This window comes from Phaethon lepturus, unplaced genomic scaffold, assembly GCF_000687285.1.
Source record: "Phaethon lepturus isolate BGI_N335 unplaced genomic scaffold, ASM68728v1 scaffold26899, whole genome shotgun sequence".
Lineage (NCBI taxonomy): Eukaryota > Metazoa > Chordata > Aves > Phaethontiformes > Phaethontidae > Phaethon > Phaethon lepturus.
This window is the reverse complement of record NW_010564560.1, coordinates 3,996-16,237: the sequence shown is the minus strand read 5'-3', so window position 1 is coordinate 16,237 and position 12,242 is coordinate 3,996. Positions and strand designations below refer to the sequence as shown.

The following is a 12,242-nucleotide window of genomic DNA, read 5'->3' as shown; positions in this document are numbered from 1 at the left end:
GATGTCTGCCATGCTGGCCTTTGGATTATCAGTTATCAATTTTGGACGCCATTCTTCAGTGAAAAATCCAACTGCAGACTTCGGTTTCTTTATTATTCTACTACTAATTAAGTCATAAGCCGTCACATGTCCAAATTTCTCACTTATCACATTTCTTTTCTTTATGCTTTGATTTGAGGTTTGTGAATCATTGCTTTGTTTGCCAGCATGGTCTTTTTGCTTATTAATTGTTCCTCCAACTTCAGGAATCAAAATCTTAACAGGTTCCAGGTTGTCTCCTAGACGGTTTTTAAATCCACTTCCCATGCTCCAATTATCAGCAGAGATTTCAGGTAAGTCTTTAGGGACTAAGGCTTCCTCATTTTTTTCTATTTTGTCAATATTATCAGAACTCAAAAGATGCTGATCACCTTTTTTAGCCTTAGGGTCCACAGGAACACCGTTACTTTGAATATTGGTCATATTCTGTCCATTGTGTTGCTCCTCACACAATAAATTTAAGGAACTGTCTGGAAAGGCATCACTCTTAGAAACCTCTTTTTTGTCCATGCGGCTATGTACATTATCACCACAAAACGTCTGATGATTTAAGCAGATCTCTGTGTTTTTTCCTGCTTGACAGTTTTGTACATCACTGCTGAATGAAAGGAATGAAGTACGAGCATGTAGATCATCGTTTCCAGATGGTCCCGTTTCATTAACAACCACATCTGTTTGTTCTGTTCTATGAACAAACATGTCTTCTGAGGTAACATCTGTTTTATTACTTTCACCAGGGACTGTAGCAGGTAGTGGCCCATACAGTGATTTCAACACATTTTCAACAGCAAGTAAGACAGATTCCTGGAGAAAAAAACAAAACAAAACACAAAAATACCAGAAAAGCCACACACACAAGCACACCTGAAAATGTAACTGATAGATATTAAAAATATAGAACAATAAGCAAAGTGATCTTATTCAGAATATTCTTCAGACAAATCTGGACAGATTATTGCATTTCAGTTCTTCATACATGCTTAAAAATACTCTGAACTGGAAATCTTTATCCTCAAATATTTTGTGATAGGTATTCTGCTTCACTGGTTTACTGATATCACAAAATTGATTAACTGCTTGCTTTATAACAGGGTACTGACTACTTAAACCAGTATCAGGTAAAGCTATTCCCACCTGATACGGAGTTAGAAGCTTATAGTAGAGACAGACACACCAACAACATCCCATTTCGTCTAAGCATGTTTGTGTAGGATGTTTGTGTGGGTGCTTTTATGGTACATACTTCCAAGACAGCTTTGCACCAAATGATGGAAATGAAAAAGAAAAAAAGAAGAAAAAACAACGCTTTTTTCCAATGCCAAAGGAAAGTCTTAAACTAGATCAAATGTGAGAATGCTGTGTTAATTTTCATACAAGTGACACTGAACAGACAGTACTTTTACAAGATTAACCTAGACAAATACAAAAACTTTCAGTGAAGAAGAGGATTAACATACTGGTGTGACTACCTACATTCACTTTGAATAACCACCTTACCTATGTAGTGTTAGTAATTTCTGTGGCACTATTTTTCATATGAAGAGCTAATAAGTGCAAGTGAGTTTATGGAAATTTATCACTACACAGCCTGTAAAACATAGGCATATATGGTCTGAATTTCAGGTCTTGATAGTATGAACAGGATACCCTGAAACTTAAGTGATGTCAACAATAATACATACACATAATGGCAAAATACTACTTTGACCAGAAACCAACTCTCCCCTGCCCCGCCCCGCAACATATGTGGCATTTAAAAAGTGATTACTTAGTGTAATTATGAAGTTAAGCATGTAGGGAGACTTATGTAGGGACATACACCATAATTCCATTTAACTACTCCACTGTAAAGCCATCTGAAAACAAACTGATACACACATATATCTGAGAGCATAAAATAATCTTTGAAATCAACTGGGAAATTAATTTTGAATAATCCTCCACTTGGTCTGTTCAATACTTTTCAAACAAAAGTGTCCTGTGATAAAGGCAAGCTATCATGTAACTAAAAACAAAACAAAACAAAAATCAGTGGCACTGTTTACCTTCAAATATGTCAGCAGTCTCAGAAGCCCTTATTATGCTTACATAAGTAAAAGGTTGACAACTGAAAAGCAGATTAAAACTTTAGTTACCTTATAATGCAGTAAAACTTGAGTTTTGTCAGGTGTTAAATTCACATCTACAGCAGAGGCAGGTACAGTAATATTCAAAAAGAAAACAGGGTATAAACGAGTACAGTCCTTGTGTGTCACCAGGCTGTAGTACTGTCGAATTAACTACAGATTGATTTAATAAAGAGATGTCAGTAAAGGCAATAAAATAGACACAAAGCCACAGAGACAAAATTTGACATTATAAGAGCATAACTGCTTTGTTGGGTTTTTGGTTTTGTTTTTTTGTTGCTTTGTTTTTTTTTTTAAAGTTAAAGGAATGCTAAAAAGGTCCACGTGGGTATACATGTATGCCAGAATAATCACCAAAAGGCAGTTACTGGTGGTTTCCATGTCTTCACAGCTAAATTAAAAAAAAAAGAAAGAAAAAATAACGAATTCCAAGAAACTAACGATAGCTACTTTGACCTTCTGAATGAATGTATCGATCACAGTTGGAAGAAAAGATATTATATGCCCAAATTGGACTGCAGCTCCAGTACTTACTTCTTCAATCAACACAAACACTATTATTTGTTTGTTTTTTAAAGAAAATCTACTTGCATAGCATGCAACTACACTGCTGTCTCAGCCAAACTAAATTCTGCTTGAGAAAGTAGCACTTGCACCACAGATCTGCCCTTTTCCCAGAACAGGATTAATTCGTTCCTTTTGTTAACCCAATTATAAATTTACAGCCTTTCTCAAACTCTGCTTGCCCTTACTATTTTTTCTAAAAACCTCCCAAAAACTCCTCCAAAAGACTACAAAATTTTTTTGGTGTTTCAGAATTTTGGTCTTTCTAACTAGAATTATCAAATAAAGATGCTTGCATTTCCATTAGTATCAGGGATCCTTCAACAGACATACATACTGGAGAAAAGAATACATTAACAAGACAAAAAAATGTGGACGTGTAAAAAAATGAAGTGCTGATGCAGATTAAATTTTAATTTTTAAGTTAATTTTAAGTTCTTAAATATTGTTTAAATAACATTAAGCTTATTTAAATATGTTCAAGTTATTTTAACCTTAATATTCCCACAGTCCGTCCTCAGCTTGCACTGAACTGTAGTAATAAGAGGTCCACCAGCACTTCTTCCCCACACATAGCATGGAGATAAAAGTAAGTGAGCTATGGCTTGTTTTCCAAACCCATCAAAATGTATTCTTACAGATGTATTGTTATCCTCACCTGGGCAAAAAAACGACAATTTAAAAAGTGGACCAAAACCAACCAACCAAACAAAGCAGCAGAATACTATCACTTGCACTACTACAAGAACAGCCCTAAACAAAGGGCAACATATTTTTGTTTTGTACGATAGCACTCTGAATCCCACCTTGAACCTAGGCCTCTGTGCTCCAGTTAAAAACTGTTGCTGTCATGGGATTCAAGCTGAGCTTTGAAATCCTGGAAGGACCAGGCACATCAAAGACTGCGTGGAGATGGATTAGCCTTATTTGTCACTTAATGTACCAACACAAGTTCAAGGTTTGCATCTGCAAAGCTTTGCTTTCCAACTGAAAAACTGCTTCATCGCCTCCACTTTAAAACCGACACGTGCGCTTTGGCACAAACGTTATTTTCTTTTCTACGCAGGACAAGGATTAGGACAGCAAGGCTGCTCCAAGTGAGGTGCTGCAAGGTTCAGTAGTGTGAGAAACGCAAGAGTATCAAATTCTGCCTACACAATGCCTAGCTGTAGCCAATGCTGCTGCACTATCACTTTCATTTTTATCCAATGCGGACGCAAATTTAAAGGGAAAGTAAGCACATTTGCGTGATAAGCCCACAGCAAGAAGCGGACAAAATCAAAACTTCATTTTCAGAACAATTCTCTTACAAGAAACCACGTAAAGTTCCCTCATGGAAAAAACACACAGGTGTATTTCTGCAGGCTAATACAAAGAAAGAATCAACTATACTGGTCTCTCACACAGAGTATATGAAATTACATTTTTTTTAAATAGCTATAAACATAACCTCCAGCTCTGCGGTCATAAGTGACTGCAGCAAACGGAATAGAACTGAGGCACCGGGAGCATCAGACTTGTGGAAGAGGTTTCACTTGGAAATGCTAGTATCTTCACCTGTAACACTCCAGTTATTTTATGTGGGGGAAAAAGTTGTAGATTGCATAGGTGTCTATGTCCTCAAAGAAGTCACGTTTCCATTCCTTGAATAGCTAGAGGATGTTACCTTCAGTATTTCCTTCTGATGAACTGGACGATTATTTATAAAAATGAAACTCCTTTCTGAACTTGAAAGGGTTGTCAAAGAACTGTCTGACTCAGCTTTTGGGAGAAATCCAGAAAGATTTATCTGCAATGATAAAACAAATGCAGTACAAAAGTCTATTAAAGAGAACCCCAAAAAAGGTTTTTTTAGAGGTGAGATATTAAAATTAAATTTTACAGGAGTCCAAGTCATTCAAACGCACACATTGCTTCTTGAAAGTTGCGATACAAAAAAATAAAAGCGCTTAAAGAAAAACAAAAATAATGTTGAGAAGGATTGGCTTGTATCTATTTTCCTTGATCAATTTATTAAGAAATTTCCCATTTAGAGTGCCAGTTGCACCAGGTTGCTGTCTGCAGCTGAGGGCTGCGGAGAACACCACCAGGAGCCAGCTTTAGGCTTGCTGACTGTGAGGTTGCCAACTTAACCCCTGTAGAAGCTAAAGGCGTGCACTGCCGCCCAACCTGGTGAAGGCAGTAGTGAATGACCCCATGGGGAAAGCCCAAAACACACAATCCTTCCCTTTCTACACGCAAGGCACCTTAAATAGCCTGTCATAGGGCATTTATTCAGGGCACCTAAATTTACCTACACCACCTGTATCCAAATCAGCTGACTCTCAAGAGTGCTGAGCACCCAAGATTCACAGACCGCAGCAGAACCTGTGAGCACACAGCACTGCCAAGGAGCCTCGGAAAATCACACGATTTGAGTACCTAACATTAACTCCAAGTTTTAAGATTTTTCTGTTGAGATTCTTTAGCTTAGTAGTTTTTTTTTTTTTTAGATCAAAATGAGGCCAATGACTTGTGCTGCCTGGTCCCATCACCTCCCCCTCTCCCTCACCAAGCAACTTTGAAACTGTTGGATCCATTTCAATTCAAATCTGACGAAGAAGCAGAAATCCCAAAGATATTACATTTCCATAATTTCTGCGATAACTGACAGCTGTTTGGAGAGGACAGCCTCAAGATAATGACCTTACTGAGGAAAAGGCAATTTTAATTTTTAAGAAAACAGGACCCATCAGCATGTGAGCACTGACGTGCCAACCAGCCCACATACTGCCCCACACATCGCCCCACTGACATTGCCTAAATGAATAGGTGAAGGAACACTGGGGCATTGTGAGAATGGAGATTCTGGAGATATGGGAAAGTCTGTAGAATGTTCTGGTAGCAGGGTGGATGACAGAACACAGAAATCAGACCTCGTTAGCTTTGCTTTTGGCAGAACCACTTGTATTTACTAAAATCCAAATTATCATGCATTTGAAACGGAATTTAAAATCCCTGGGATTTGGCCTATCCTTCCGTTCATCTACGTCACGCCAGCTATCTGCTCATGTGCTCCCTTATTCCCTCTTGACCTTGTAATAAGCATTCAGTGCTAAAGCTGGAGTGTTCTGGTCAGCAACGTCGCACATAACCAAACACCACTGGTCAAGTTAAGGAGGTGTCAAATATCTGTTGGACGATTATCAGAAAACAACATGCAGCACTTCTAGATTTTATTCTGCAACTTTAGCACATCCTCCCTGAACGTTCCTCCTCTAGGCTTCAAGCTCCTTTTATAATTCCTAAATATTTGTACAAGTCTTTCACTTCAAACAATATTTTTATACACAGACAACATTAAAGCAAAACTGAAAGTCTCTAAATAACTCATTTAATAAGTTGCCAGATTTAGAAATGGCTGACTGCTGTTACTATTTAAAGCCACAGAGAATATCAGTATGCTCATTAAAAGTTAGGAACAATTTCTAAAACTAGTCTAAATTATGAGAATTTTCATATCAGAATATGAACTATACAGACAAAGTTACAAAGACTGGAAAATATTATGGAATTTTTGCTTTTAAATTAGAACAACTGTTTTCAAAGTTAATACTTTAATAAAAACAACTTATATATGTATTAAAATATATCTGTGTTGTGTCTTTCTTAAGTACTTCTCTTTTTCCCAGTGGCATGCGTATCTGCTAAACTTAACCTCCACAGAAAAAGACGAGACTAGGAAAGTTCCCTGTGTGAAAGTTTTCAGCCAAAATAGATCCATACATTTACAAGACTGGGGATACGAAAAGCATAGATGCTGTTTTGTATATGTAAAAAGCTGTGTCAATATTTTCTTAGTTTTCTTTTTATTTTAGGTAGGTCCTGAGTTTGCATGCTTTGGAGTCAGCTTGAAATATGTTCTCGTTTCATTCAGTGCTCATAATGGAGATGTTTTGAAGAAGGCCAGTCTTTAAAACTCCCGGACCACCTGTTATAGAAGTTTTAACTCTGCAGTTAGTAAGGTACAGCTTACAGAAAGTTGTTTATAGGAACACTAGTTTTGTCTTTAGAGTAGATTTTGCAGCAAAGAAGTATGAAGCCACACACTGAACAAGTAGGAAAGGAAAAGAATTAAAGAGCTGCCCTCTGGTCTGTGTACTGAATGAGGCATGGACCAAATGGGAAGGAAGAAAGCAGCATATGCTTTGTCATTAAATACCTATCCCAATACCTGTATGCAAGGGAGAAAGAAAGGGTTACACAGACAACCTTAACTCTGTCATTTCATAGTGTTTGGCTGCTTAATTTAGAAATGTCCATGGTTTGTGAACGTAGATTTGTGCGTGAGCAATATGCATGGATCATTTATACACCTATAAACGATGCACGTGGTATTTTACACACTATTTAGAGACAGAGAGAGAGATGGAATGTTCCCCAACTTCTATTCAAGGAATATGGATGCCTCATGATATAGCAGAGAGGTAATGTGAGAACCTGAGTGCCTCCTTCGAGCTAGTCCCTTCTAAATACCCCCGTGTCTTCCCTCCGGAGCCCCCTGCCCTTGCCCTGTGGGGCACATCTAGCCTCCATTCAGGTAAGAACGTCTCTGGATGTTCTGTTCAGACATAAGCAACTAAAACTTTGGAAACTACAAGAAGTAACTTTTCTTTTTTCCCCTCATTCCACTGCATATGTATACCACAAGCATTCTCACAAACTCAAGATTAAAGTCTGAATAATGCTATTAAACACAACTTACCGTGCTGCATTCAGCACGCTGTACCTAACAGCCACTGTGACTTTAGAGATGGTGATTGATCTCATCTATGTGACTGGTCAAGATTTATTTCTACACGATACAGGAAAATGCAACTTTGAAGAATCAGCAGTCGCAGACTCCCCTTTATAGGAACGTCTCCGACAAAAATGGAAGCAAAGTAAAAAATTTTCTGAAAATATTAGACAAAGGAGAGTATCATGGGGAACTCCCTCAATTTCAACAGGGGCAAAGAAAGCCAAGTGCACTCATTTTTTTGAAAACTAAATAGGATTTCCTTGAAATATATGTTCAGTGGAAACTTCTGAGTGAGTGTTTCTTTTGCTGCTCAGGTGTTCCTCACTGAAATTGAGGGGGGTTATTCTTTAGAGTATAAGGCTAAGAGGCCATGAGGATGAGAACGATATAAATGCTTCAATATTAATCGGAGCACAACCTGCCTGTGGGCCAGGAATCCCAACTTAGACAGCTCTGAGCAATCAGCAATTCTGCATTTGTCATCACAACTGTTTTTACTGCCATTTGATCAGTGCCACATGAGTCCTGACTAGATGATTCTTGGAGTGGATTTTCAATCATCAAACCAATTAATTTTACAGAGAGGACAGTAATAGAATCAAATGCATTAATCAGATGTCAATCTGGAGATAATATTCTCTTTTTCAAAGTCTCCTTCTTTTTGAATATTGATTTAGCTCTCTTCATTGACAGGCTTTAAGTGCATTTGGGAGAAGGAAGTTTAAACTCACCTCAGGATCTTCACAGCAGTGTTGAAAAGGTACCATACTGCCCATAACGGCTGTTCCCAGAACTGACATACAGGCCATTTTGTGATCTGACACCCTGGTCTTCTGCCAAATAACTGCCTGAAACAAATGGCACAGAGTCAAATTTTTGACATTATATTTATATTTGTTGAACTCAAGTCATGTCTATGAACATGCATATGCAACTGCACACATACTGTATATGTAACATTCTGTACTTTGACCCTCTTACATTCACAACTTTCAGTGTTAACACACACGATATGGTACTTTTTGGCATGTCTTCTTGTATTGTATTACTTATTTAGACTTGTAGCTATCGGAAAATTATGCAAAGCTTGTATTTATGGATGTTACATGGCTAATCTGGACTTCTGCACCTGAAACAATTGTTAAAAACAAAGCAATAAAAATACTACTTCTCCACTTAGATATATAGCTGTAGGCGTTATCTTTTTACTGAGCATATAAATTGAGGGTTTATGACATGTCTCTGGCATGGTGGTCAACACTTGAAGGTGGGCACTGCAATGCTTATGGTACTTACAGTCAAGAGATAGGCCGTTTTGGTAGAAATCAGGCTATTAGATGCCCATTCATAGCTGTCATTTGGATACTCTAGGTCTATGACAAGCCTGCTACTTAGAAAGGAAAGCAGTTTTTAAGGAAGTATTTATAAAGAAAGCAGATGTTTGCCTAAAACTTTGTAAAAGTTAGAAGGATAAAAGCGTATCTGCTCTATTAGCTACGTATCTTGCCGTGCTATTGCAAAGATTTTAGCAGGAATCGCAACTTGCATCAGAAGTTACCTGCCAAGTCCACTTACATATACAGAGTATTAGCTACTTTGGGAGGTGAAATTTTGTATCTCACTAATGAGAAGTCCTATACTAACAGACACAAATTTAACCTTGGATCTGCTGTCTTTTACGGCTGCCTATCAACAACAAAAAAAATTTTGCTTAGTTGGCTTTCTGCTTCTAGGCAACTGAGACTGCTAGATTCAGATCCACTTTATATCTATTTCTGTCACTGTCAGCTGAGTGCATTTCAATGTGCAACATTCAACCACAACATGAAATAATGCAGCAAGTTGCACTTTAAATCTGACATTACAGTGCTGTTTAAAACTGATGTTTTAAATAGATGCTAGGTGTCCAATAAATTCAAAATGAGTTCACAGTATTCTGGTACAGGATGTTATGCGAAAGCATGGTGAGCAAGCAAAGAATACACATGCACCCATCTCAAGAAATGCAATACATAGCCTTAAAATTCCACCTGTCCAGTGGGATATTTGCTGGCCTTGAGGGGTGAATTCCACAGAAGAACACGGTGCTCCTGTAAAACGATATTCCCTTCCTACAGGACAGGTGGAACGGTAAAGCTTTGAGACTGTTGAGCCTAAAACTATTCCCCAAATCTTTACTCTTCCATTTCTGCATACACTCTGCAGCATTTGTGAAGTGGGACTTCTTAGTCCTGCCTGAATCTAACTCACATCCTGCACACCGGCCTGACAGCCCTTTGAACATGCTGTATCACAGCTCAGTCATCCCACAGTGAGCGCGAACCCCTCAAGCGTAAGGGACAATTTACATCGGGCAGGGCAGGGAATACAAAAAGGGGAGAAGGAGAAATGAGCAAGCAGAGCCACGGGCTGGGTGTCCACAGCTCTGGCAGGGAGAGTCCCCACCGTGCTTTGGCAGCAGGCCGCGGCAAAGGACAGCCCGTGGCTGCCCCAAGCATGCTGGCTCTCAGCCTCTCTCCTCTACACCTGCTGTAAATCTCCTCAAAGACATTTCGGAGTGATGAAAGAATTTGTCCTCTTCTTCAGAGCTCCTCTTATAAAACATATCCTGTACTGCTTCTATTTTAAAAGTGATTACTTAAAATGGAAACATAAAGTGCCAAGCAATTTTTTCTTTACTGGATATATTTTAAATTAAATGCATGTGACCTAACTGAGAAAGACACTTGTTACATGACTAATATAAACATCATGCTGTTTATTTTAGGTTATACTAGTGTGATGCCACAGGTACAGATATAAATCATAGCTGCTGATTAACGCAAGGTTATTACACTGCTTGACCTGCTGAATGGCTGATACTCAGGACTGTGAAAAGATCACTTCAGTGAGGTGGTTTTAAGAAAGCCGTGGAACATGAGAACTTATTAAATGCAAACTTGCTAAAAGTAGATACTGTTAATAAGTTCAAGGGGTATTTTTTTAACTAGTCATATTATTTATCAGATATTAATATTCAGGACTACAGACAAAATTTTCAAAACTAGTTACCACTGTAGGTTAAATTAAAGCCTACATACTAAAGAGGCCAGGCAACTCCTAAATTTCTATACTATATAAACACAGAATAGATTGTGTGTTCATTTTTGGCCACACTGCACATTATGAAGCAACAACATAGCAATAGCTGGTAATTTAAAGAAAATTATTTTCTAGACTCTTCAGATGTATAAACAGGCATTACAAAAATCCAGTAGGAAACAATGCCTGTTCCATTTCATTTGTTTTAGGAAGTGTCTGTTTCCATGAGGTTCCTGCAATATGCTATTTTTCTAACCTTGATTATACCCTTTAGTTTACCTAAAAATATACACCCACACACCCCCCTCATATTTTTTTTCTAGATCATATAAAGCGGGTGTCCAGAATGAGCCAAGGAAGAATCTGACTCTAGTCAGTATGATGACACTGCAGAAACAGCCTACTCAAAGATATATTATTACATATGGCCCATCTTAGGTTTTGCTAGAGCTAGCCAAATATATCCCACCTCCCTGTTTCATTGAGGGGGATTACACGATCTAGATCTTACAAAATGTCATAACGCCTGTAAAATCTATTGCACATATACACAAGATAAGTATGGGTGTGTGTCTGTGCGTATGTATTTCTTTGGCCCTATCATCCCCTCGGACATATGCATACTTTTGTGGAGGATGACAACGTACACACACATGGAGCAGGCATCTCTTGTTATTTCAGGATGCATGCACACAGCCCAGAAGGATTCCTTGAAAAACGTGCAAAGAGTGGAGAAAGAGCATGCAACCTCTTCCCCGTGGCGTCCCTGTTAAACGGCACTAAGGAGAATAAGAGCTGCTCATTATTCATCTCTTCAAAGACACCAAGGAAGGACAGAGAAAAAAATGCAGCCACTCCTCATCCCTAACTGTCATCATATTTTAGAACTTCTACCAGCCACCACAATGATTCGCAATCACAGACAAAAGACAAGTCTTAATTAAGGCCGGGGACTGGATTCTGTTGCTGACAGTGGCTACTTCAGTGCAACTATGATGCTACAAGTTAAACAGATTCTTCCCGTGTACCTTAGCACAGCATAATGGCAGTAACTTAACCAAGTGGACTTTTACTACCCAGGAACCACCTATTTTCTTTATTTTGTGATAACCATTGTGTTATTTATAATAAAGTTTGAGGGTGTAAAATTCTAGCAGACCAAGCACTGTACATGAACTGTAGGTTGGTAACATAACATGAATTAGTTCTGTAAAAAGAGAACTGCATTTCACACTCTCTCTAATTTTGTTTCACATGCTTCAAAAATCCTGTCACCCTGGCATCCAATATCTCACGGCAGATAGTTAAGTCTTCGGACCAATATGTTCCTTAGCTTTCTTGACATAAAACACAATAATTTATTAGGCTCCAACAAAACTGAAAACGTTGCTGCCTACCTGTTAAGAGGGCATACAAAGCAATATCCAAAGCTTGAATTCAGCCAAAGAGAAACAAAAAGATGTCACCTTGTACAATGTGTATAGCCTCTTTTGCTTATGATGCACAGACACCTAGCTGCAAGGGCTGGCATGTTCTCTGCAGTGGAAGAAAACCTATCAGCTAAGATCAAGAAGACACCAAGATAAAGTCTTAACCACATTCTTTAAAATCCCAGCCTTGAAAAGTGTGGATGTTGTTTATCAGCTCCATGC

General features: G+C 38.4%; 1 protein-coding gene across 1 annotated transcript in view; it reads right to left on the bottom strand.

Moving 5' to 3' along the window:
* Positions 1-9,717, bottom strand: part of PMS1 (PMS1 postmeiotic segregation increased 1 (S. cerevisiae)) — a 27,536-nt gene extending 17,819 nt beyond the window's left edge. The window contains exons 1-5 of the mRNA XM_010294910.1: positions 9,493-9,717; positions 8,241-8,411; positions 4,396-4,518; positions 2,175-2,318; positions 1-843 (exon numbers count right to left, since the gene is read on the bottom strand). The exon at positions 1-843 is cut by the window's left edge and continues 68 nt beyond it. Coding sequence (XP_010293212.1) covers positions 1-843; positions 2,175-2,318; positions 4,396-4,518; positions 8,241-8,411; positions 9,493-9,717 — 1,506 coding nt within the window. The remainder of the gene's footprint in view (positions 844-2,174; positions 2,319-4,395; positions 4,519-8,240; positions 8,412-9,492) is intronic.
* Between the last annotated feature and the right edge of the window lie 2,525 nt (positions 9,718-12,242).